This window comes from Triturus cristatus, chromosome 10 (assembly GCF_964204655.1).
Source record: "Triturus cristatus chromosome 10, aTriCri1.1, whole genome shotgun sequence".
NCBI lineage: Eukaryota > Metazoa > Chordata > Amphibia > Caudata > Salamandridae > Triturus > Triturus cristatus.
Window position 1 is genome coordinate 102,624,439 of NC_140593.1, and position 24,785 is coordinate 102,649,223.

General features: G+C 49.1%; 1 protein-coding gene across 2 annotated transcripts in view; it reads right to left on the bottom strand.

Annotated features, from left to right (window-relative positions):
* The window catches only part of NEK10 (NIMA related kinase 10), a 1,348,206-nt gene that overhangs the window by 640,315 nt on the left and 683,106 nt on the right, over nt 1–24,785 (bottom strand). For both annotated transcript variants that reach the window (XM_085630543.1, XM_085630544.1), the window contains exon 22: nt 21,655–21,757. In XM_085630543.1, the coding sequence (XP_085486669.1) occupies nt 21,655–21,757 (103 nt within the window). The remainder of the gene's footprint in view (nt 1–21,654; nt 21,758–24,785) is intronic.

Consider the following 24,785-nt stretch of genomic DNA (forward strand, 5'->3'; position numbering starts at 1 on the left):
GGCGCACCGACCCCCTCTGCTACCAACCAAAGCATGAATATACGCATATGGAGGAGTCGACCCCCTTCCCTTAAGAGGTACTTTTGAGACAACTGTCACCAGCGGTTCCCTCACCACCGCGGCCAGATTCCATGTAACAGAAGGAAGGAAAGGCACCCTCCTAAGCTGCCATACAGCTGAGGACTTGGGACTCGTGTTCTTCACAAACGAAGTACATGAAACATACGCCGAGGACATGTTGAAGGAGTTCCCCGAACTGTTCACAGGGTTAGGAAAGCTGAAAGGAAAAAAATTCCGGCTCCACATAGACCCTACAATCAAACCGGTAGCCCTGCGACACCGAAGGGTACCGTACAACTTGAGGCCCCAGGTCGAAGCGGAGTTGGCAAAGCTCGAAGCGCTGGACGTCATCGAGAAAGTCACTGGTCCCACGCTCTGGGTAACCCCGCTAGTGGTCGCTCCGAAGCCCAAACAACCGGGAGCGATTCGACTGTGCGTCGATATGAGGCTACCCAATGCTGCTGTCAAGAGAGAGCGCCATGTAACACCTACCATGGATGACATCGTAGCGGACCTAAACGGCGCTTAATGGTTTTCAAAATTAGACCTTAACGCGGGGTACCAACAGTTGGAGCTGGAACCAAACAGCAGGTACATTATGACTTTCGCTACACATGTGGGGCTCAGAAGGTATAAGCGACTTAGTTTTGGAGTGACTTCGGCGGCGGAGGTATTCCAGAACGCCATTAAGGAAACCCTGTCAGGCCTGATGGGAGTAATCAATCTAAGCGACAATATCCTGGTATTCTCGTGTACACTAGAAGACCACCATGCCCAGTTGAGAGTAACACTCCAACAGCTCAGAGACCATGGCCTAACGCTGCACAAGGAGAAGTGTGTGTTCTATCAGGAATCGATTGACTTCTTCGGTTACACGTTCACGCGAGAAGGCCTCAAGGTGGATCCGAAGAAGGCACTTGCCCTGCGGTCGGCAAGCATCCCCAAGTCACCCACTGAAGTGAGGAGTTTCCTCGGGATGGCAACGTATTGTGGGAGGTTCATCCCAAACCTAGCCGCCCTGTCCGAACCCCTTCGCGTCCTCACGCGAAGTGACCAACCCTGGCTATGGACGGTGGAAGCCAATACAGCGTTCGTAGAGATCAAGGCGGCATTGCAAGATAAGACTGTCATGGCGTACTTCCGCCCCGGGAGGCCGACTGAGCTCGTCGTGGACGCAAGTCCGGTGGGTCTTGGAGCAGTGCTGCTACAGGAACACGAAAGAGGCACGTGGAAGCCAGTTGCATATGCCAGTCATGCGCTATTGGATACAGAGACGAGGTACGCACAGATTGAAAGAGAAGCGTTAGCGATAAAGTGGGCATGCCAACATTTTTATTTGTACTTGTTTGGACAAGATTTCAACGTGATCACGGACCACAAACCCTTGGTCCCACTGTTTGGAGGCACCACACGGCTAGCACCACCCTGCATTGAACGGTGGGCAGTACAGCTGCAGCAATACCGGTTCACTGTACTCTTTCGCCCAGGGGCACACAACCCTGCAGACTACCTATCCCGGCACCCTGAGGACCTTCCCCCGGCATGCGTCCCCACGGACGTCAGGTACTCCGACGCCTACGTGCAGATGATTGGCCGGGACGCCTGCCCGGATGCAATGAACCTGGAAGAAGTTGGCCAGGCCACGGACCATGACGAGACCCTGACCAAAGTCAAAGAGGCCCTGGCATCTCACAACTGGAAGAGGTTCCTGGAAGGTAACCAGGCGCTTACGGGAGAAGAAAAACACGCGCAGCAGCAGATGTGGCAAGTTCGTCATGAGCTAAGCATAGGGGAGTGTGGCGCAGTTCTGAGAGGCCACCTCCTGGTCGTCCCAAGAGCACTGCAAGAGCATTGTCTGCACCTGGCACATGAAGGCCATCAGGGCATGGCGAAAACTAAGGCACGTCTCAGGAACAAGGTCTGTTTTCCGACCATGGACACAAAAGTAGAGGAGCTAGTACGGCGGTGTCGAGCATCCACGATCACAGGAGGCGACCCACCATCAACGCCGGTCATCACTGAGGAACCATGTCATCACCCGTGGTACAACGTGAGTATGGATTTCAGCAGTTTTCCGGATGGAAGACAGATGCTAGTACTTGTGGATGCCTACACAAAATTCCCGGTGGTGGAGGTGGTGGAGTCCACGTCGTTCCAAAACATACGGATGGCTCTGGAGAAAACTTTCGCTATGCTGGAGAACCCTAAGGTAATCCGATCGGACAATGGGCCACCTTTCCAGGGCCAAGAATTCAGAGAGTACATGGCGAAGCGAGCGATCAAACACAGGCGGATAGCTCCTCTGTGGCCGCAGGCGAATGGGGACGTCGAGAGGCTGATGCGCACTCTGAACAGAGCTCTGCGCATTGCAGTCGAACAAGGACAAGATGTGGAGATAGCGTTAACCAAGTTCCTCGACGCCTATCGACACACGCCTCACTGCACGACGAAGTGTGCACCAGCCCATCTCCTTTTCAAAGAAGCCCCGCGAGACGGGATACCGACCGATCCGTCCTGGAGTCCACCGGCACGTGATGATGACGCGGTGCAAGGTCGAAGGGAACAGACGATCAACAAGGCCAGTGAATACCGGAGAGCCCGAGAGCATCACCTAGTGGCTGGAGACAAGGTGATAGTAAAAGATCGACACCCTGGCTGGAAGTTCCGGACACCTTTCGAACCAGAGGTGTGGACAGTGCTATCAACAAAAGGGTCGATGATCACGGCTAGAAGAGGTGATGTGAGAGTGACAAGGAATGCATCGTACTTCAAGAAGGTTGACTGGGAACTAGCAGAAGAACAAAACAGCGAAGAAGCAGGAATGGAGTACGACGCTTCCCCAGACTGGGTGGCCGCCCCGGAGAGGGGATCCCCAAGACGAAGCGAAGGCATACCACCAGGCGATCCAGGGCAAACCGCAGGCAGCCACCAGGAAAACCGAGCTCAAGGAGAAGAGGCCGTTTCCCGGAGCCTGGAGGAAAGAGGTGGGTCCAGCAGAGAAGCAGGCTCCAGGTTGCGAGGCAATCCTGCTCCAAGCCAAAGACTCAGAGACTTTGTGTGCCCCTCGCCTTGAGGGAGAACTTTAATGATTGACATTATCTAAAATGTTGGAGGGATGTAGAGAGCCACTCGGCCTCTACCCTACAATGTATAACACGATACATGCATCCCCCACCCCTCAAGGCGGGCTCGCCTCGAGGGTATAAATAAAGTTACGGAAGACCGCTCGGGGTCTTTCCGGTTAACCAGCACATAGCCTACCTGTGGTTACTGTTCCCAGCACCCAGCACGTGTGGCCTACACCGGGCCACCACAGTGGTCAGTGTTCCGGACTGCTAACTGTTACATCCCTCCTCAACTCGTATCTTGAAAACAAACTTTTGGAAACAGTTTCCTGAACATAGCCAGTTCCTACACAACAGCCTTGTGTGTCTCTGCACACATAATACTGAATACGCCTGTTAGGACGAGGGTTAGGCCGGAGACAGTAACAATGTGGCCGGCCTCGAATGGATGGCTCGGCCGGCGTCAGTCTGCTTGGAGGAGAGCCAGGAATCAGGGTCCCTGGGGAAGTAGACTCGGGGTGACATCATTGTCTTCTCCTCGGTCAGGCAGGTCCCTACCCGGGTTCAGCGGGTGTCGAGGTTCAGACTCTGCAGATTCTGCGGGGACTTCTTTAAACCAGGATATTTTGTGAGATATTTTCTCACTTCCTTTTTGGGCGGTCACCATAGTTCCGTTGCTGGCCACCACTATTCAGGTGCCCGGTTCGTGGACAGTCTGGAATTTTCCCCCTGGCCACCGGTCTTTTAGTAGGACAGTGGCACCCATGTGGAGTGAAAGGGGTGCAGCGTGGTTTCGGACACTTGCCCGGTGATTCTGCAGTTCCCGCCTTGTCTGGGTTTCTTCGACATCTTGGAGCGGGGGTGTCCACCCTGTACACGTAGGGATCAAATCTCTCCGTGGCCCTCTGAACATGAGGGGCCAGGGGCTTCGCATTGTGGTGCAATGTGGGGTGCTTCCTTATTTCCTGAGGAACTCGTGGAGATGCCGCTCCAGATCTGCTTGTTCCACATTGGCAATACGCAGCATTTTGTTTAATGTTCTCATAAAACCTTCTACGTCCCCATTGGCTTGGGGCCATTGGGGCGTGAGGCGGCAGTGATGTATCCCTCATTGATTGAGGAATGTAGCAAACTCCGCCCCATGGAATGGGGGCCATTGTCACTTCGGATCTCCGTGGGAAGACCAAACGTGGGAAACACCTTTTCCAAAATGGGTGCCGCATTGGAGAAAGCAGTCGACGTGACTAGTTCCACTACAGGATATTTAGAAAACCCATCTACGAGGACGAGCGTGTATTTCCCTCCAGGGACACTCCCGAAATCCATGCTCACTTTTGACCAGGGGTCGGTGCAGGCTTCTTCCATGATTACGGGGATTGGCCTCTCAGGAGCACTGGTTAACTGGCAGGCGGGGCACCGGTGCACTAAGTCTTCAACCATCACTTCAAGCTCTGGAAACCAGACTTTTTCTCTCATCCTTTCCTTCATTTTGGTTACACCTTGGTGCCCCCCATGGGCCAATTGAGTCGCTCGCTGCCTTAGAGCTTGCGGTATGAATAGCCTCGATCCTCTTAGAAGTATCTCATCTGGCGTGGCGCTAAGTTCGCTTCTCACCCTCCATATCTTAGTCAGGTCTCCCCGGTCTTCTGGGGCCCACGTGTTGGCCTGTTGGAGGTAGTTTTTCCACGATCCCTCTTGAACGCTTGAAGAGTTTGGGTGCATATAGGGTCATGCACCGCAGCCTACTTGATTTCTTCGAGGGTCATTGCCACGGGCCACGCTGCCACTGCAACCATCTGTATGTATTGTTCCGACCCTTTGAGGTCATCCTCTTCAACCTGGGGTGCTGGGTGCCGGGACAAGAAATCCGCCGGGTTCTTTACTCCAGGCCTGTATACTACTTCCATCTGGTAGGGCTGGAGCTGCACAGCCCATCGCTCAATCCGAGGAGGAGGATGAGGAGCTGACCCTTTGAAAAGGGGAACTAATGGCTAGTGGTCCGTTACTACGGTAAATGGTTGCCCCGTCAGGTACAGATGAAAGTGGTTGCAGGCCCACTTTATGGCGAGCGCCTCTCGTTCGACCTGGGCATACCTCGTTTCAGTGGGCGTGACGGATTTGCTCGCAAATGATAGGGCTGCCCATTGACCTGGCTCCTGTTCCTGGGCAATTACCGCCCCTAGTCCTACTGGACTGGCGTCTAACAGTAGTTCTGTTCGTCTCGCCGGGTCAAAGTATGCGAGGGTGGATTCTCCCAGGAAGGCGTCCTTGATGCTCTGAAAGGCCTTCTCTTACCGCGGTCCCCATTGCCAGCTGGAGTCCATTTTCGTGAGACCTCTCAGCGGCTCTGCGTGTTGCGAGATCAGGGATGAACTTCCCGCAGTAAGTAGCCATGCCAAGGAAACTCCGCACTTCAGTGGGGGTGGTTGGAGCTGGAGCACTTCGGATTGCTTGCGATTTCTTCAGGTCCACCTGGATGCCTTGCTGATTGAACACGTACCCAAAGAAATTCAGCGAGGGTTGGAAAAATAGACACTTCTCTCTGTGGAGTGTCGCACCGTGTTCACTGAGGCGGCGCAGAGTATTTCTTAGGTGTCGGTGATGGTCAGCGGCCGTAGCAGAGTGGATCAAGATATAGTCGCTGACATTTATCACCCCTGGCAGCCCAGACAACATTTTCCAAATGATATTTTGGAACACCGCTGCGGCTGAGGAGATTCCGAAGTTCAGTAGTTTGTAACGACGCAGCATCAAATGGGTACTGAACATCGTAATATATTGCCTTTCCTCGGCTAGAGGCAACTGGTGGTACCCCGCATTCAGGTCAATCTTCGAAAACCGCCTTGAACCATTAATATCCGCAATTATGTCATCCATAGTCGGCATGATGCGGCGCTTGGTTGGGCAACTTTATATCAATGCAGAGGTGGATGGCACCTGGCTGTTTAGGCTTTTCCGCTATAACATTCGGGGACACCCAGGGTGTCGGTCCAGAGACTTTTTCAATCACTCCTAGTCTTTCCAGGTTATCCAGTTCCTTCTCCACCAAGGGCCTCAGGGGAAAAGGGATTTGCATGTGTCGAAGTGCGACCGGGGTGATGGACTTATCAATGTGCAGCTTGATGGGATCACACTTGATGTGTTCCAGGAACTGATCTAATTTCTCGTCAACCTGGTGTGCTTGGACACTCCTGGCGAATGACACTAAGCCAAGGTTCTCCCATGTGTGGCTGCTTATTAGTGTGTCTGCTTCATGGTCTATTATGTGAATGATGGTCGTGACTTCCTGGTCATTGGATCTGACTGCGACAGATATCTTTCTCCTCAGCGTCAGGGGGGTTTGGATCCCATAGGCAAATATCCTGGTTTGGGACGGGGTGATCAGTGGGTGGAGTTGGAGGCGCCGATATTGCTGAAGACCCATCACGTTGACGGATGCTCCAGTGTTGATAATTGCTTTCACCTCCGATCCAGTGATATTAATCATACAGATGGGCTGCGGCCGCCTGTGACGCTTGAGCTCCCGTGTAATCGAGATCAGGTACGTCTCTCCTTCGTCGTGGTCTGAGGAAGAATCTTCTGGTCCTTGATATCATCAGCTCGTTCTTATTGCCTCTTCATTCGGCGCCAAGTCCGTCGGGGACAGGTCTCGTACTGCCCGTGAGGGTGGCTTTTGTCCTCGGGTATCGCAGCCTCGATTCCGTCTCCGGCACACTGCAGCAAAGTGGTTGGGGATCCCACAGTTTGCACAGGTTTATACTTGTGCAGGACAGTCTTTTGACACCTGTGGCTCATGCCCACAGTATCCACACCCCGTCTTGGGCGTCTTAGGCTTTGTCTTCTTGGGTGTGTCGCTTCGTGTCCTCGTGCATAGGGCATCGGCTCTCTCTGTCTTGATGGTCTCCGGTCTTCCTTGGAGCTTCGTGAGAGCCTGGTCCATTTTGTTATCTCTTGCTGCGGACAGATCGTGGGTCCTCGCTAGTATGAGGATGTCTTCCAGAGTGATTCTTGGTTGGAGAGTAGGAGTCCTCTGAGTGTCTTGTCTCTGCACCCTTGGATCATCTGGGCTCTAATCTCCTTGGGTTAATCATCCTCCGTACATGTGCTGGCCAGTTCACGCAGGCTGGCGTAAAATCCATCAATTGACTCCCCTTCCCATTGGCGGGCCTGGCGCAACTTGAAACGTTCAAAATCAGGATTTAGTTGGGGGTCGAAATGGCCATCTAGAGCTGCAACCGCAGCGTTGTAGTCCGTGGCGACACCTGTATTCGGTAGATGTTTGAATAACTTGAACATTTCATCCCCAGCATAGTGGAGAAGCAACAAACGTTTTACAGCCCTGTCGGTCTCCCTGGTGGCTACAAAACAGTTATTCAGGCATTCGATCCAAATTTTCCACCTCGGGGATGCTGTGCCGGATCTTCCAATTCACTGAAGGGTGGTAATACCCCTGTCAGGGCATGTTGCACAGGGGGTCTTTGTTGGGCCTGGTCTTCATCGCCGATCCTGTCTGTGGTTGGGTACCTGACCTTCACCTTGATGGTGCCCCCAACTGTACCTGTCCCTGGGTGGATGCTCTCCTCTCTTGACTACTTCGACTACCTCCTGATGCGCTGTGCGTTCCTCTGCTGCCTACTCACTTCATTCACTGTGGTCCTGTAATGTTTCCTCTCCACCCTTGGCTCCTCTTGGAGTTGGGAAGTGCTCAAGTCTTTCTCCCTTGAGTCTCTGTTTGGCGTGCAGGCTTTTCTGTGTTCTCCACTGCTTCCACCCCTTACAGCTGCCCACGTGTCCTGCTTTACTTGCCACCGTGTTGACCTTGTGTGTTTGTTCTGGGCTTTACTTGCCACAGTGCTGACCTCATGTGTTTATTCTGATGGAGCTCAGCTGACTCCCCCACGGGCCTCTTTCCAAAGATGCAGGCACCCTGGCCGGTCCCCCTCTTCACCTCTGGGGTATGCAGGCTCACACCGTGCCTCGCGGAGGCACTGCAGCACGCTCCTCGTGAATGCGTGTTGATCGGGGGCTCATTGACACTGCCTCCCGGAGTGGCAATCCAGACGCCGAACAGCACCTCCTCAGCAGTGATCACCTGCGGCGGGCAGGAGGCGTGGCAGCCTGTCCCTGCAAGGAGACACGCACGCAGGCCGTAACAGGTCTGGGGCACCGCCAGGCACTGCGGTGGGGCAGCTGGATGTGTGGGGCACCGCAGCAGGGTGACACACCTCTGCGGGGCACCGGCGTCTTTCGTGCTGCGTAGCAGGTCACGGTCCTACCGCACAGCGGCAGCTTCAATCGCCCTGGAAGAGCCGAACAAAGCAGCTGGGAAGAGCGAGGGTCACGACCCCCCTCGTCGCCAATGTGGCGTCCAGCAATAACAACAGCCAGGTGAGGCCTAAATAGACCACTGTAAATAACGGTACACACACTCGTGGGTAGTGGTATTGGGAGATGACCCACTTGCGGGCCCTCCCCTTTTATTTAACCCCGCAGACCATGCCTGGCTTGCGGATGACGTGGTCAGTGTTCCGGCTAACGAGCCGGAACACAGGACTGCTAACTGTTACAACAGCCTTATATCACAATTGATTAGATTTCAATTTGCACGTGGATAATGGAACAGCAATCCTTCAGACAGACAGTGCATATATGTGCATAACTTCATTACCGTCGTGCCTTAGCAGCGAGGTTATTTATTTTCAGTTTATACTGCACAAACCTGGCCCATGGGCATTAGAGTTCGTTACAAGACAACAAGTTGAACAATCGTCAAAGGTAAACAAATGCAAAACAATACAAAAGCATTATATAGACGAGGTCAAGTCCAATGTGCTTGAGTGTAAGTGCAAGCACAAGGTTAACCAAAATGCCTTTAAAAAAGAAGGATTCTGAGTTCCCTTTCAAAGGTAGCTAGATGGGGGACCACGTGATGGGCTTGCGGGAAGGTGTCCAAATGCGCTTCCAGAGAAGGACTGGTTCATATAGTGGTCTTGCGTGAATGTGTGTGGGCAGTTCCAGAAGAAGGGCCTCTGTCTTTCTCGAGCCAGAGATTTTCTGCATTCCCGCCAAGTGGGAGGGACAACAGTCATGTAAGGCTTTGTGCTCAGTGCAAGCAGCTTGAAGCTGCACGCTGGCTACAAAGGGAAGCCATTGAAGATTCAGCAAGATGGGAGTGATATAGTCAAACTGCCTGTGGCCTGAGACAATACCAGCTGATACCTGTAGAACTGCTGTGAAGGGAGAAAAGGAGCAGAGAATTGAGTTCATATAGTCCAATCTGAAGAGCACCAGTGAGCTTCTAAGTCCCGGACTGGTATGAAACTTCTGATGCTCAGAGAAATCTTAGTTGCCACAGAGAGATTCAAGTGTGACGGTTAAGCAGACTATGAAGGATGGAGCTCAGAGGCTTGGCATTCTCTATAGTGGGTGTTTTTCACTCCATGGCAGAGAAGGATTCCATCCACTACTGGACAGGAAGGTTATATTTCCTTGAAAAGATCAATTGGAAATCAGTTTTGACTTTAAGATGGTAGGTTGACATACACTTTTCAATTCTTGCCGAGTGTTGGAAAAGAGAAGAATGTCTTCGGCCGAAGAGATCTTCAGCTGGATCGGAGGGTCATCTGTCCACAGGTGGAGGAACAACCCAGAGCTACTGTGAATCCCACCTGAGGTTCTAAATAAAGTTTGATCAGGGTCAGTGAGAAGACCGAGCCTTGTGTAACTCCTTGTTATAAACTGACGCTTTTGGAGAGAGAGCTCCCGATTTTCACTATTTATTAATGGTTTATTATAATTATTATTAAATTAAATTTGTATGGCACACAGCAACCCGGAGGTTTCCCGGCGCCTATCAAATAGGAGATGAACCAGTCAAGGGCTACCACCAGGGTGTGACGCCTAACTTAGTAAAACCGGCCAAGAGATCAAACGGAACATGTCGACAGAGGTAGCTGGAGCGGAGGCTGCAGGGAGAGTCGCTGGCAATTTGCAGGAGGGCACTTCTTTGCAGCAACCATGCCGGAAGCCAGACTGAAAGATGTTTGCCTGGACGTGACATGAAAGCTGAGTAGCTACACAGCTTTCTATCACATTCCCTAAGAAGGGCAGGGAAGAGACAGGACAGAAAATGTTTAAGCCACTGGGATTACATTTTTTTTTGTAGTGTAGAGAGTTGACAAGTTTTTAAAGTCTGAAAAGACGCCTTCCTCAAGAGAGGAGCTGACCAAAGTGGACCAGTAGGGTAAAAAAAATGTTGGCAAGATCTATGTTGATAGAGTCAGATATAGCATCGTAAAGATGATTTGAAGGTTTGACCTTGGTTATGGTGTCCAGTGCCTCATTTTCTGAGACTGCATCAACATGCGACCAAGACCACTGGGCTGTGTCAACCACTAGACTGTCTGACTGTGGCAAAAGAGACAGGTCAAATGACTTCACTTTCCTGTCAAAGAAATACACAAAGTCTTCATACAGCACTTCTGGAGATTTGAGTTGGGTCTTAGTTTGTTGTTTAACTCTTAATAACTTCCATGAGTTGTTCAGGAGTCACCCAGGAGGGATTTAATGTGAGAAGACTTGGATCTAAAAATATGCTCCTTGAACATTCTTCTTGCAGCTCTCAGGCTTGGCAGTCTTGAAGAAGTATGTGATCGTCTCCACTTTTTTCTCCAGCTTTCTTAAGTCATTCCTGTTGTCACTTCAGTTTTGGTGTACCAGCGCAGTTATAGTTCTGCCCAACTTACTCTTTAAAGGTGAAATTTCTTCAATCCGGGCTTCCATGCACATTTTATTTCTCTTCATTTCGGCACTGATGTTTTCCTGATATCTACGATGGTAAAAATCCCCATCGGGTCCTTTGCCCCTGCCGCTGCACTCACCGTTCTCAGAGGGATTGCCTCTGGATACCGAGTGGCCAGATCCACCAGTACCAGGATGAACCTGTTGCCTGAAGCAGTATGGGGATCCATTGGCCCTACAATGTCGATTCCCACTCTCTCAAAGGGTGTGGCAACAACTGGCAGTGGACTAAGGGTGACATTATGCCTCTGGCCTGTCTTCTCACTAGACTGGCAGGTCACACAGGTCCTACAGAATGTATCTGAGGAAGCCTTGAGCCTGAGCCAATAAAAGTGGGGGACAAGCCTTACAAAGTTCTTGTCTTGGCCCAGGTGTCCTGCCAGGGGAATCTCGTGAGCCACCTCCAGTAGGAGGTCCTGTAGCATTGGGGGACCACTAGGGCCCTTGTTGTCCCATGCACAGGAACCTTAGTCTCACTGTAAAGGAACTTGTCCTCCCAGTAATTATGGTGGCTGCCAGAAGGATCACCGGCTGCTTGGGCTTCAAACTGTTGCCTCAGTCCCTCCAGGGTTAGACACTCTCTCTGTGCCCTACTGAATCCCTCTTTGGTGGGTCCTCCTTCTACATGTCATCCAGCAAGGACAGACAGGTCACAAAGGCTAGCAATGCCTTCTTCTGTGGATTCAGTGCTGCCCCCTTCCTTCTCTTTCTTAGCAGGTGGTTGGCCCATTTTTCCAGGCTCCAACCCTTTCTGACTCCCATCCTCGGCAGCCACGGACCTTGCCATAGCACAGATCCAATCAGGTAATCCTAGCATCACCATATGAGCCGTGAGATCCACTTCCTTCAGGTAGTGTGCTCAAGCTCATTACCTAACAAACAGTCCACAGGCATGGCAGGGTTTATAGCGACTTTCAGAAGACCTGGAACCACCCTCCCCCAACTCAAATAGAACCAGGGCCACATGATATTGCCCCTCTCTGTTGTCAGCCACCACAACCTGGTGAATTGCAATGGGAATTACCTGCTCTGGGGAAACCAGCACACTCCTTACCATAGTCATACTGACTCCTGTATCCATCGGAGCCCCAAACACCGTGCCCATCGATGGTGACCCATTGCCTATAAGTTGTAGTATTTGAGGGCACATGGATTTTAGGAACAATCTCACTGTCCCCCAGGGCACTAGCGTAACCCAACTACCCCCCCATCAACTAGGACAAACTCCTCTCCCAGCACTACACTAGCCACACCTGGACCTTTTCCTCCTGTGGGAGGTTGTGCTCTTTTTGAACCCTTGGAAACCCCCTTAGTGTCCATACTCGTAGCACTTAATGGGCTTGGGCTGCTGACGTTTGTAAGGGTAGTTTTTCTTCTGGTGGCCAGGTTGGGAATGAGAACCAGACCCTTTCCCCTGTGAGTTGTTTTGGGGGCCTTTAGAGAAATCTGTCTATTTCTCTCCCCTCTCCTTTTTCTGGTTGGGACCCTAACCACACTTTTGGGAGCCCTCCCCCCCCAGATGCTTTCTTGTACACTCTGGGAATGAACCAGATTTCCGCCTCCCCAGCAAGCCTCCTCCGATCAGTAAGATTGCTATCCACCAGGTGTTGGCGCAACTCTGTAAAACAAATATCAAGCATGTGCTCCTTCAAAATTAAGTAATAATCATTTACTTTGGTGCCCCTCACCTAGCCCTTCAGTGCCTTACCAGCATAGTCTAAACAGTCAACCCAGCTCTGCGTGGATAGCTTGTGACTAGCCCTGAACCGCTGTCGGTATTTCTCAGGTGTCAATCCAAACTTACTGGTCAAGATGTTCTTCATTTCAGTGTAGCATGTCTGGCCTCCCACCTTGTAGGAGGCTGGCTTAGTATATGGTGCACACTTATTTATTGAAGCACCCTGCACTAATCCAGACAACCCTTATGGTGAATTTAGTGGTCATAGACAACCTTAGAAAGCTCTCTAAGTGGTACTAGTGGAGAGCAGCCTTCAGGCTTAGTCCAGAAGGAGTGTTAAACAGCTAGTTTTACCAGATATTATAATGTAGAGTAGGTTAAATGAAAAAGAACCACACAGTTTATTTATAAAAATGTGTCTATTTATTATACAACACTCACTAACACATTGGTATATCTTCTTCTCGGAGATATCAACACAACTACACACAATACTACAATTGGAAACAGGTAAGAAAGCACTACACACAGTGGTCTCCAGAGGGAGGCCAAACCATATACTAAGAAAGTGGAATGCGAATTGTGACTGAAGTCAGGACTTGGGCCAGGAGCTGGGTTACACAAGGAACTACCCAAGGTAAGTACCCAAAACCCCATGGCGACTGTGTGCAGAGTGGGAACACAGCTACGTATTCAATAGAAGTCCACGGGTAAGTCACGGGTTGCAGTTTTGAAGAAGAAGGACCCTTCCCAGTGGAACCTGAAGAAATCCCATGGAAGACAGAAGTTTGGAGAGTAACCAACCCATGGATACCTCGAGAACTAAGATACCTACACCGGGGAAGTCGGGTGCATAGGTGCGATGTGACATTGGTAACTGCCGTAGACAACAATGGAGTACTTCAGAAGAGATGCCACTGGCAAAGACTGTGCAAGAGTCCGGTGGAATCCAAGGGTGGATTCTTCAAGAGAAGAACCTGCAGGCAGAGTGGACAGAGCCTATACCACTCGGAGGTGACCAGGAGGCACGGAAGAGCAATGACCACCGATGACGGAAGAGGCAGGAGTGATGAAGGTGACCTTGTTGCTGCAGCTGAGACGATCAGGTGACACTGTGGAAGACCAGGAGCCGTTCACAAGCTTTCCCATATCAGAAGTCGAGAACTAGGGGGTCGGTGTCCGGCGGGAGCACCAACAAGCATTGGCAGCAGCAGCAGATGTGGAAAATGATGAAGGAGCAATGTTGGGACTAGCAAGGGTCAAGGGACTCACCAAATGTAGGAGAGTCAGAGCAGGACCCGAGCAAGCAGGGGAGCCCACTGAAGCAAGAGAAGACCCTCAAGAAGACCCACAGGCCAAAGGCACAGGAGTCGCAAGAGGACCTCAAGTAGCTCACCAAAGATGAAGGCCCACGGTGCAGATGATGTGGTGAGGACGAAGATCTTGGTAGGAAGAGATGCTGGAGGCTGGAGCTTCTTGTAGCCCAAGATCTCTGGAGTGCAGAGCCAACAAGCCTTGGCAACAGCAAATCGACCAGGTGCACAGGGATTCGGTCCCAGAGGTTCTCACAAGGGATACTGGCCCTCAAAATTGCAGTGAGGATAGGTCAGGCCTCGAGGGAGTTGCAAAATCACCACCTGTGTTGCTGGGCCATTCGAAGTCCGTGGGACGTCAGGAGCAGCAGACCAGTCAGGCTTCATTGCGGTTCTTACATATGCGGGGGAGTGACTTCTTCACTCCAAGGGAGATTACTTCGGGTGTCCTTGAGGTCCACTTTTGCAGATCTTGAATGAAAGACAGACGATGAAGGAGACTTACAGAACAGCGAGACCAGGATCAGCAGGAGTCTTCCTTGATGCAGTCTTGGTTCCAGGCGAAGTCTAGCGAAGTCTAGCGAAGTCCAATTGTCCAGACGGTTGAAGAGTGATGTGGTTTCAGGCTTGAGTCCTATCCCACAACATATCTGAAGAGCCACCCACAGGTAAGCCCTTTTATACCCTAGGAAAGGGGTAAGGACGACTCAGGGGTCCCTCCCAGAGGAGGGGCAGGACACAAGGGAGGATACTTCCATGTCCTTTGTCCAGTTGTGCACCAGAGCAGGAGCCAAGGGCTCCCAGAACTGGCTCTAACTAGAGTATGCAAGGATGGCACTAAACATGCTCTTAAAAGCAATCTGGTGGTGCTGGCAAGCACCCCTACTCCAGTCCAATACACTATTCCTGTCTGGTAGTTGGTCACACCTTCCTGTGATAGGAAACCTATTGTTCTACCTTACCCTGCTCGAGCTCAGCTGAGCCGCAGGAGGGCAGAATTATATCTGGGCTCGGCAGCCTGAAGAATCGACTCTGGGGTTTGTAGGGGGTGTCTTGATCAAGCAGGGCACCCTAACACCTAAAACCCAGTGCCCTGACTTCAGGTTTGAAAGGCCTATCTTAAGGGTGACTTATAGGTTTTAACTGCAGTGACCTCAGATATAAGGAAACCTAAATCAGTCGTAAGTGGTGCTAGCACATGCTGCAATGCCAGATCTGTAGTCACAGTTTGACTGGTCTTTCATGGGTGGCATAATACATGCTGCAGCCCATGGGAGACCCCTGATGTACCTATGCATAAGGTACCTTAGTACCATATACTAGGGACTTACATGGGTGCACCAGTAGCCAATTGTGGAGTTACCAAAGTACTTACCATGACACATTTAGGGAGGAATCATGGTGGCTGGGGTCCTGATTAGCAGAATCCCAGCCAGACTAGTCACAAAAACATACTGGAAGCAGCAAAAAGTGGGGGTAACCATGCTAGAAGGGTCCTACCTTCCTATACACCTCGAGTGTGAGAACAGCGTCCCTCCCCACTATGGGCATGCACCTCCATAGACTACCACCCCAGAACTCCTCTGGGACCCTGTGCACTCTTAAAGGCACTTCACAGGCTGCAAACCATTTGTCCATGTCACCCCCACAAAATAACAGGCACCACATTTTTGGGTGTCCTGACCTTTAACTCATGCGAAGACACTTCAGGTATGCTGCCACCATTACTGTTGCTGGAGCCTACTTGTAGAGCGCTGATATCCAGCGGTCTGAGGTTGAGCTCATGTATAAGCTTCATTTCATCCAGAGCCATCATACTCTCCTCTAGAGCTTGCTGTTCCTCTAGCTTTAGCTTTGCAAGCTCCAATTTCAACTTTCTTTCCTTCCTCCTGTCCTCCAGTTCTGCTGGGGACAGGATTGTGGAGGAGACACTGCCCCCTGCTCTGGGAACCCCTTCTGCTTCTGGAAAATTGTGTCCTCTCTCCTTACCCCCAGGCAGATCTAGAGCCACCTCAGACTCAAGAATCAGGGCATCCTCCTCCCACACATTTTCTGGATCCTCCTCCTCTAGGCTCTCCTAATCTGTAACAAGGGCCTCTGCCCAAGTTCTCAAAGCCTTCTGAAGCTCAACCTTGCTCTTGAAGCTTTTCATGGAGACTTGAAATTCCCTACAATAGCTCTTCATCTGAGCCACAGTATAAGACTCTAACTAGGCCAGATCAAACTCCTCTATTGCAGGTGCAGGTAGTGTGGCTACTCCCCCAGAGGTAGACATTTTAAAGCAAAAACATTAAAAAGAGAATTAAACAAATTTGCAATGGTCAAAGTGAAGAGCAATAGTGACCAATGAGTTCCTGTATGATATTGCACAAATACGAGTCCTATCCTCACCGCTGATCACCAATGTTAGAAATGAGGTTTCTGGTTGGCTAAGGTTGACACCCAAGTCAGGGAGAACCCACCACTCTAGTCAGGGTAAGCTAGATGCATAACTGAGATAACCTGTGCTCACCCTCTGGTAGCTTGGAGCACAGCAGGGAGGCTTATCTAAAGAGGCAATGTGTAAAGTATTTGTACAACACACACACACACACAGTAAAACAATGAATACACCACAAATACTCCACACAGATTTAGATAATAGCTTTCTGTATTATTAATAAAACGAGCCCAAAACGATAAAGATCACAGGTAAACTATTCAAGAAGATGCATTTTCAAAAGTATCACATTAAATGCACCATTGAACAATCGTGCTCAGAATCACCTCAGCTTCTAGTAGATTCAGGACGGGAAGCGCATTGGGAAAAATAATACAATCCCCAGCAGGGACTGACAAGCGAACTGTTCAAATGTTGGAGCGGGAAGCCGAGCTCCAAAAGAGTCTTGGGGTAAGTTTACGGAGTTGAATGGGGGTAAACTTAGGGTTCAGGAGTCACCAGTATGAGAGTCCTCACTCGGACCCTCGAGACTAAGTAATGGCAAATTCCGCCACCTGCAGGTGCGTAGCGCAGGCTCCGGGGACCACACGGATTCCTACAATCACTGTACCTTTTGCTGTATGGGGCAGTGCGCAATAGGCAGGAGGCCTGTAACGATGATTTCGAGGACTGGGGTCCTCCATTCATGATATCCTGACTGGGGGCTGTGGTGAGCCATCTTCGTACGGCGCTGGTGTGTAGTGAGCAAGTGCAGCGGCATTTCCCCAGCACAGCCGAAGTGGGTGCTCAACGTTAACTTGGTAACCCCCACCAACAGGAAGGCAGTCATTGGGGCTAACGGGCTGCCACTAGTCCGGACCATGCCAGAGATCGGCAAGAAATGCAGGTCATTTGGTGGCGCATAGAGCACTTCTCTCAAAGCGATAAAAGCTCTCGCCTCCTCCACACGAAGTTCTGTTTTGAGTGCAGAGCGCTGGCGATGCACTGGTTCTCATCGACCGGCTCTTGCAGCGGTGGTAACAAAAAACATAAAGATGAAGTCTTTGATGTCCCTGAGACTTCAGCGAACAACGGGCAAGCCAACAAACCACTGGAGAACACTTGAAGTCACAATGTAGAGGCAGCAGGCCAGCACAGCAAGTAAGGTAGAGCAGTGACAGTTCCTCCTGCAGCTCAACAAGCAGCAGGCCAACACAGCAGAGCACTTAGCAGAGTGTCAGTCCCTCCTTGCAGCGCAGCAGTCCCTCTGGCAATGTGCAGATGTAGAGCCAGCGATATCTGGTAACAGGTCCAAAAGTGTCTCATTAGATGAGGTCAGAGACCCAGTACTTATACCCAAAGTGCCTTGTTAATGGAGGGGTGACTTCAAAAGAACTCTATGAAGTGCATAGGTTCCCATTCAGCCAGTCCTGTCTGCTAGTCTAGCTTGGGTGCAGGGGGAAATGAGCCCTTTGTGTTGAGGCAGGACACTACCTAGTCAAGTGGAGTGTTCCCTCCTCTCTTCCCTCCTGCCATGGATGACCCATAAGTATGCAGATGAACGCAGATGCAGTTGAGTGCCCTGTGTTGTGGCTGTCTAGAAGGAATGCACAAATGTAACTCTCATTAAGCCCGGCCCAGACGTGTACTGGAGACTGGCTGTCAGGCTCACAGAGACGAAGTGCAGAGAAATGTCCACTTTCTAAAAGTGGCATTTCTAAAATAGTAAAGTTAAATCCAACCTCACCAGTAATTGGATTTATCACTACCATTCCAAACATATGAAACATCAAAAAGCTACTCCTCTCTGATCAGGAATTACAGCTTAAACGACTATTAAGGAACTCCAAATACTACCCTATGAGAGGGGTAGGCCTCCCAGTAGTAAAAAAGAAATAGACTGTTTGTCCCTAGCAGGACATGCCAAACATAAAGGTGCATGTCCTACCTTATACGTACATAGCACCCTGCCCCTAGGCTACCTAGGATCTACATTAGGGGTGACTTAATATGTACTATAAGGGATATTTAAGGCCTGGCAAGTTGGTTTCAAATGCCAAGTCGAAGTGGCAGTGAACTGCGCACACAGGTCCTGTAATGGCAGGTCTGAGATAGGTTTGAAAGGCTACTTCGGTGGGTAGCACAATCAGTGCTCCAAGCCCACTAGTAGCATTTTACTTACAGGCCCTGGGTAAATGGGGTACCATTTTACAAGGGACTTACAAGTCAATTAAAGAGGCCAATCAGGTATACCTCAATCACAAGCATGTTTAGCAAAGTAGCGCATGCACTTTAGCACTGGTTAGCAGTAGTAAAGTGTACAGAGTCCTAAGGCCAACAAAAAGGTACAGCAAAAACGTGGAGGTCCAAAGCAAAAAGTTTGAGAGAAGACCACCCTTACGCTGACTGGGCTAACAGAGAAAATATCTGATTCTTACATGATGCCATTTTGGGCAAAATAACAAAAAACCAGAAAAGTTCTGAAATGTATGTAAACATTTAACATTTTCTTCATGCTTCCTAACTCTCGTAGAGGCAAGTAAGGCTTAATGGCAGGTTCCTTATGTGTTCGCTGTTCTATCACGATCACTCTATGCCAGTACTAAACCCCCAATTACTCTCCAGTTATTATCCTCTCCTGAGGCGTAGTACTAGACTGTCATAGCAAAAATATTGTAGCAAACATTTTGACAACCAAAATATCAAGCATTCCTCTCATCATCTCTCTCTTCTAGCTTTCATCTTCCTAACATCTCCTCGCCCATGAACATTCTTTATTGCCCTCTCTCCTCCTCTCACATGCCCCATCATTTCAGCTGCTTGATTAATACACATTCAAGAAATAAGACGTGTCTAGACAACACAGCTTCAATTTGATATCAGACCCAAAACCAGACCTAATCTTCATTACCAAAACATGGCTTTAAAACACCACTTCACCAGAAGCAAACGAGGAAATTTGCAAAGTGGATGGCCAGAGGGGTATTATTTGTCATCCTTAAACAGCCATTATTAACTTCCCCGAAAATTATTTTGATTAAGTGCACATCCCTGTTAGTCCATAGTGCACTGAAAGTGTGAATTTCTGGTGATCTACAGACCACCACCAAACAACTGAACGTCCTCAGATCCCTTTGTGAATGGTATCTTGCTTATTTACCGAAACCATCCCAGCTTCTGGGTGACCTGAATATTTCCCTCCCACAGACAAGAACCATTAAGACAGAGAACATATTTACTTCTCTCAGCTAGTTACTGGGCCTAACACAGCCAGCCATACACTCTTTAAACCGTGCACCCCTCAACCAGCATTGACTTTTTGCAATCACCTTCAGGGGTGATTACCTTCTCACCTCATTCACCATCAAGCTTCTGACAAGACCAACCTTTGCTACTACAGTGACCTTCACCACTCAGACACTGGAATAAACTCAACCTCTCTAAACTTGACTCTATTATCTTGGTGATCTAATCACCCAACCAAATAACAGAAGTCAACCAGCTGTATAAACGGCTTCCCAAAGCCTTCGACAAACTCATTCATCTTAAAACACCTATGCACCTTAAGCAACAACATAGGATGCCTTGTACGACTGAGGGAATAAAGAAGAGTATATCAGAAATCACTGCCAAAGTAAGACATCCAGAAATGTCCATGATAAAATCCCTCGTCAGAACAGGTGGATCTCAACATGTTCTACAGAGCCTGAGCCAACGTCACAAGGGAAAACAAATACACTACTCAAGCTGGATCTCATGTGTCAAGCACCATACCATGTATCGTAACAGTCTGTACAGAATGTTGAACCCGGAGGTGCACCACTAAAGTCCTAAGATTTCTGTAGCACCCTGAGCTCAAGAAGAAATCAACTGCCATAACCAACAAATCACATTTATTTGCTTAATCGAAGCAACTCTCAAATTCCATCAGCTGATCAAGGATCCTTGCCTGCACAAACATTCAAGAACATATTTTGCTCTAAATCCACAGCAGACACATTAATGACCCTCAACAACAGCTCCCTAACACCATGCACCTTCCCATCAGTTCTCAAGATTTTCTATATTCAACCATAAATCAAAAAGAGCAAAATAGACAAAGGCAACTCCACACTAATTCTGGATGCCTGTTCCTTATAAAAACAAGCGAAAAGAGTAGCATCCATTTAGAGGTGCAGTTTTACTCACAGACCAGCAAACTAGGTTCTGCTCTGGGAGAAGCACAGAATCAGTTCAGTTCTTCATGTGGGAGAAGCTAAATACCACCATGGACAGGGATAGTGCTACTGCATTTCTACAGGACCTTTCTGCTGCATATGACACAGTCTTCCACCACTGCCTCCAAGAGAGATTAAAAGACTATAGGATTAAGGGAAGCATCCAAGACTGGATCTCCTCCTACCTCTCCAACCGATCAAGCATCAGCTCGCTGCTCCCATTCATATCACGCCTTCTCAGCACTGAGGCACTCGTACCTCAAGGGAGAATCACCATCCATTCCTTTTAAATGCCTTCCTCATCCCACTACTGGATCTCACCAAAACCCTCGCCTTCACATGCAACAAGTCGGAGGACACTTAGATCATCCTAAAATTGGAAGATTCAAGGGAGCTTCAGAGCTCAGGATTAGAACAATGCTCCTGCTGTCGAGCAATGACTAATGAGCAATTACTTTGAGATCCTGATATGCTGAGTTTGGAACAACTAACAACCCTGGACAATGAAGATCCCGGGTCTTGGCGTACCGCTACAACACTGACACAAGCGAGAAACCTGGCAGGGATCTTTCACTCTAGGCCAGCTCGGGCCTGTTCGAAGTGAAAAAAAACACTTTTTAAGACATGATTGCCCTACAGGGATTCTTTTTTCCATCTAGGGTTGTTGCAGAATCTCCCGACTAACACTTCTCACATTCTGTCATTTCTTATCTTTCCAAATGGACTCTGGGTCATGTTCTGCTGCGATGATGATAAAGAATCAAGAATGCTGCAGGCAAGACAACTTCCATATGTCCATCTATGTGAACCCATGTCACTGGTCCTATAAGCTCTTCGCCGTCTGGACCTCTGTCCCTCTCGGCGAAGCATTCAGACACCAGTGCTGACCTCTAGTTGTGCCTTTGGAAAACTAGCCCTGTAAGGAAAGCCCTGCTTAAATTGAAAGGGCTTTTATGATACATCAATTACTCTGAAGTAGGACTGGTGATTCTACATATAATAACAGGGCACTTTGAGACTTAGGTTATTAAAGCCATACGAAACATTGCAAGGTAACATAAACAATATCAATTTCTAGAAATAATAAAGAAATAATACTCACTGACTGTCACCTTGTCCCTCTCTCCAAGCATGATATTGTTTGGAGTCAAATCTCTGTGGACAATTCTTTTTTCCTTGTGCAAATAACGCAGAGCTAAACACAACTGTGTAGAAAAACAGACAATATTAACACCATCTGGCCAGTCTATGGTACACATTTACCTTAACATCGCTGTCAAATCATATCAGAGCATGGCTTCAAAGAACTCAAATGTGAAGACCATAACTATTGAAATTAGAAGTATTCTTGTTATTTTACCTGCTGAACGAAGAATAGCCCAGATGCTACTACAATAAAGTAGCAATAATTGGTGTATGAAGTTTGTGCAATGTATTTTGTCAGAAGAGTCAATGTTCTGTCACAGTTCTTTCAAGAGATGCTGATCACTGAGAATAAGGGTGTCACCAACCGCATCACCTTCCACACACCGACCAGACACCTCCACTTGGCCAACCCCCGCTCGCCCACATCCCCTGCATCGGAAGGCTGTGCCTTTCCCACGTGTTTCCTAAAGCCTGAATAGACCTCTCCTTACACATCAGAGATGACAGAGCCATCTTAGAATTTCTCAAGGAACTGAAAACCTGGCTCTTCCAATAGGCCCCGGTCAGGGCAGCAGCCCTCTTGAGGCGCTAGGGTACTTTCCCAGGTGATACAGCTTTCATGACCCCTTGCATGCACTCATTGGCACACATAGACCTCTATTTGGTATGCACACAGTTCTGTTCAGCACTGGACCAGCTCATTTTAGAGCTAACAGATATCTGTAGACCTCAAGCATTTCCCCTCCAAACTCATACGACTGTCCTAAAAACTCACACTCATCTCTTCAGCAATCACACACAGCGATGTAGGACTCACACAGCTCGCAGCCAAATTCAAACTTCTGTAGCATCACTCTCTACAGCATTTTCACAGCTCTCTTCGGTGTTCACACTGATCTTTGGTCTCACATAGATATCAGCAGCACACACACAGAACTATTTAGCAATCACATCTCCCTTCAAGACACACTGCTCTCTCCATCTCTACGCATCTCTGCATCACTCTCTCAACCCTAGCATACACAGCTCTCCGTCACTTAAACTGCTCTCTACATTAGATCATGGGCTAAACTCTTCAGCCCCTTAAGAACTGACACAGCTTTCTGTAGCACATACATCTCTCTCCAGTTCTCAAGCATCTCTACTCAGTTCTCACACGTCTCTCTGTAGAAAAAAGAACTCTCCCTTGCATTCACACTGTAGGCAGCTCTAAACAGCTGTCTTCTGCACTCTCACAGCTCGTTAGCACATATAGGTATCATTTAGCACAGTAGGTGCGAAGGCACCAGGCCCAGCATGTTATAGGGTCATATAGAGCATGACTTCTCACTCCTAACAGAGTATCCCGACGCTGATTATAGCTGATGAAATCCCAAATTAGGCACAGTTCTGAGTCATTAGAATAACAACGTTTTCTGTGTTTTCCTAAACTTAGTAAGGTTCCTACAGGTGCAGATGGAAAGAGGGAATTGATTCCAATGGAGAGGGGCGCGATGGGCGGAGAAGCGGCCCCCACTCCTGGAGAAGCAAACAAAGCTAAGGGTCACCAAAGCCACATTTGAGGATCTAAGTCTTCTGCTGGGTTGATAGAAACAGACCTTAGTTCGGAGGTAGCGGAGGTAGTGGTGGTCTCCACCATGCTGTTCTCTGTGCGTATGGCAGGCTAACTTGAAAATGCACTGCTTTGTGATAAGCAACCACTGGATGTCCTTCAGTAATGGGCCGGCTGATGTCTGCCGAGGGAGGTGACTATCAGTCTGGATGCAGTGTTTGGCTCATTCTACATCCGAGACAACAGTGTCTCATTAATGGCTACGACAGGATCAGGATGCAATAAGGACTTGCGTCAGTCTTTATGCAATGCATAGGCAGCCAAGAAAAGATCTTTCTGAGCATGCGCATTATGCCGAAGCAAGAGCCATGGAATATAGTACTTGTTGTTCATGCTCAGAGCATCATCAAATAAAATACCTACATTTCTAGCTACCTTTTTCGGGGCAAAGGGGGGAACCAATTCTTTGGTACTCTTTCCAGATCTCCTTAGCCCCTCTCGGCCGAATGCACCACTGGCTCAAACAACTGCTGGTTGTGAATCTACCTGGCAGTCTGTACACTGTGATTGTCTTCGGAAAGATGTGCCTAACAAGTGTTTAGCATATGTGACATTTGTGAAACACCCTTGTCTGGTTCCGTCAGTGTATGAGGGTTCCAGGGAATCCAGGCTGTTAGATCATACAGCCTTAGGGTGATCTTCCCTCAAATGTTTGCCTGCCTCCCTCCATTATTCTGTACTCGTTTTGCTGGCTTTAGGACTCTGCACACTTTACCACTACTAATCGGCGCTAAAGTGTGTGTGCTCTCTACCCTAAAGATGGTGACATTGGTTCATACCTAATGGGCATATTTAATTTGCTTATAAGTCCCTAGTGAAGTTTACTACATGTGCCCAGGGCCTGAAAATTAAATGCTACAAGTGGGCCTGCAGTACTGATTGCGCCACTCACCTATGTAGCCCCTTAACCACGTGTCAGGCCTGCCACTGCAGTGTCTGTTTGTGCGGATGTATGACGTTACAACGCATGCTGTTACAACGCATGCTGTTACAACGAAAGTTTTACAACGCGAGTGCATTGACAACGCAGGACATTACAACGCAAGTCTTTACATCGACTTGCACTAGATGGCGTGCTAACATTAAAAAAGTGTCATTTACTATTCCAACTCCAGCCCACGTAACAGTAGGGAAGGTGTTGGGATAGTAAACTACACTATTTTTAATGTTAGCACGCCATCTAGTGCAAGTCGATGTAAAGACTTGCGTTGTAATGTCCTGCGTTGTCAATGCACTCGCGTTGTAACAGTTTCGTTGTAATGGTAGTGCGTTGTAAAAGTTGCGTTGTAAAGGTTGTTCCCCGTTTGTGCAGTTTACTGCCACTTCCACTTAGCATTTAAAGCTACTTGCCAAGCCTAAAACTCCCCTTTTATTATATATGTCACCACTAAGGTTGGCCCTTGGTAACCCAGCGGGCATGGTGTTATGTAAGTAAAAGGCAGGACATGTACTTCTCTGTTTTACATGTCCTAGTA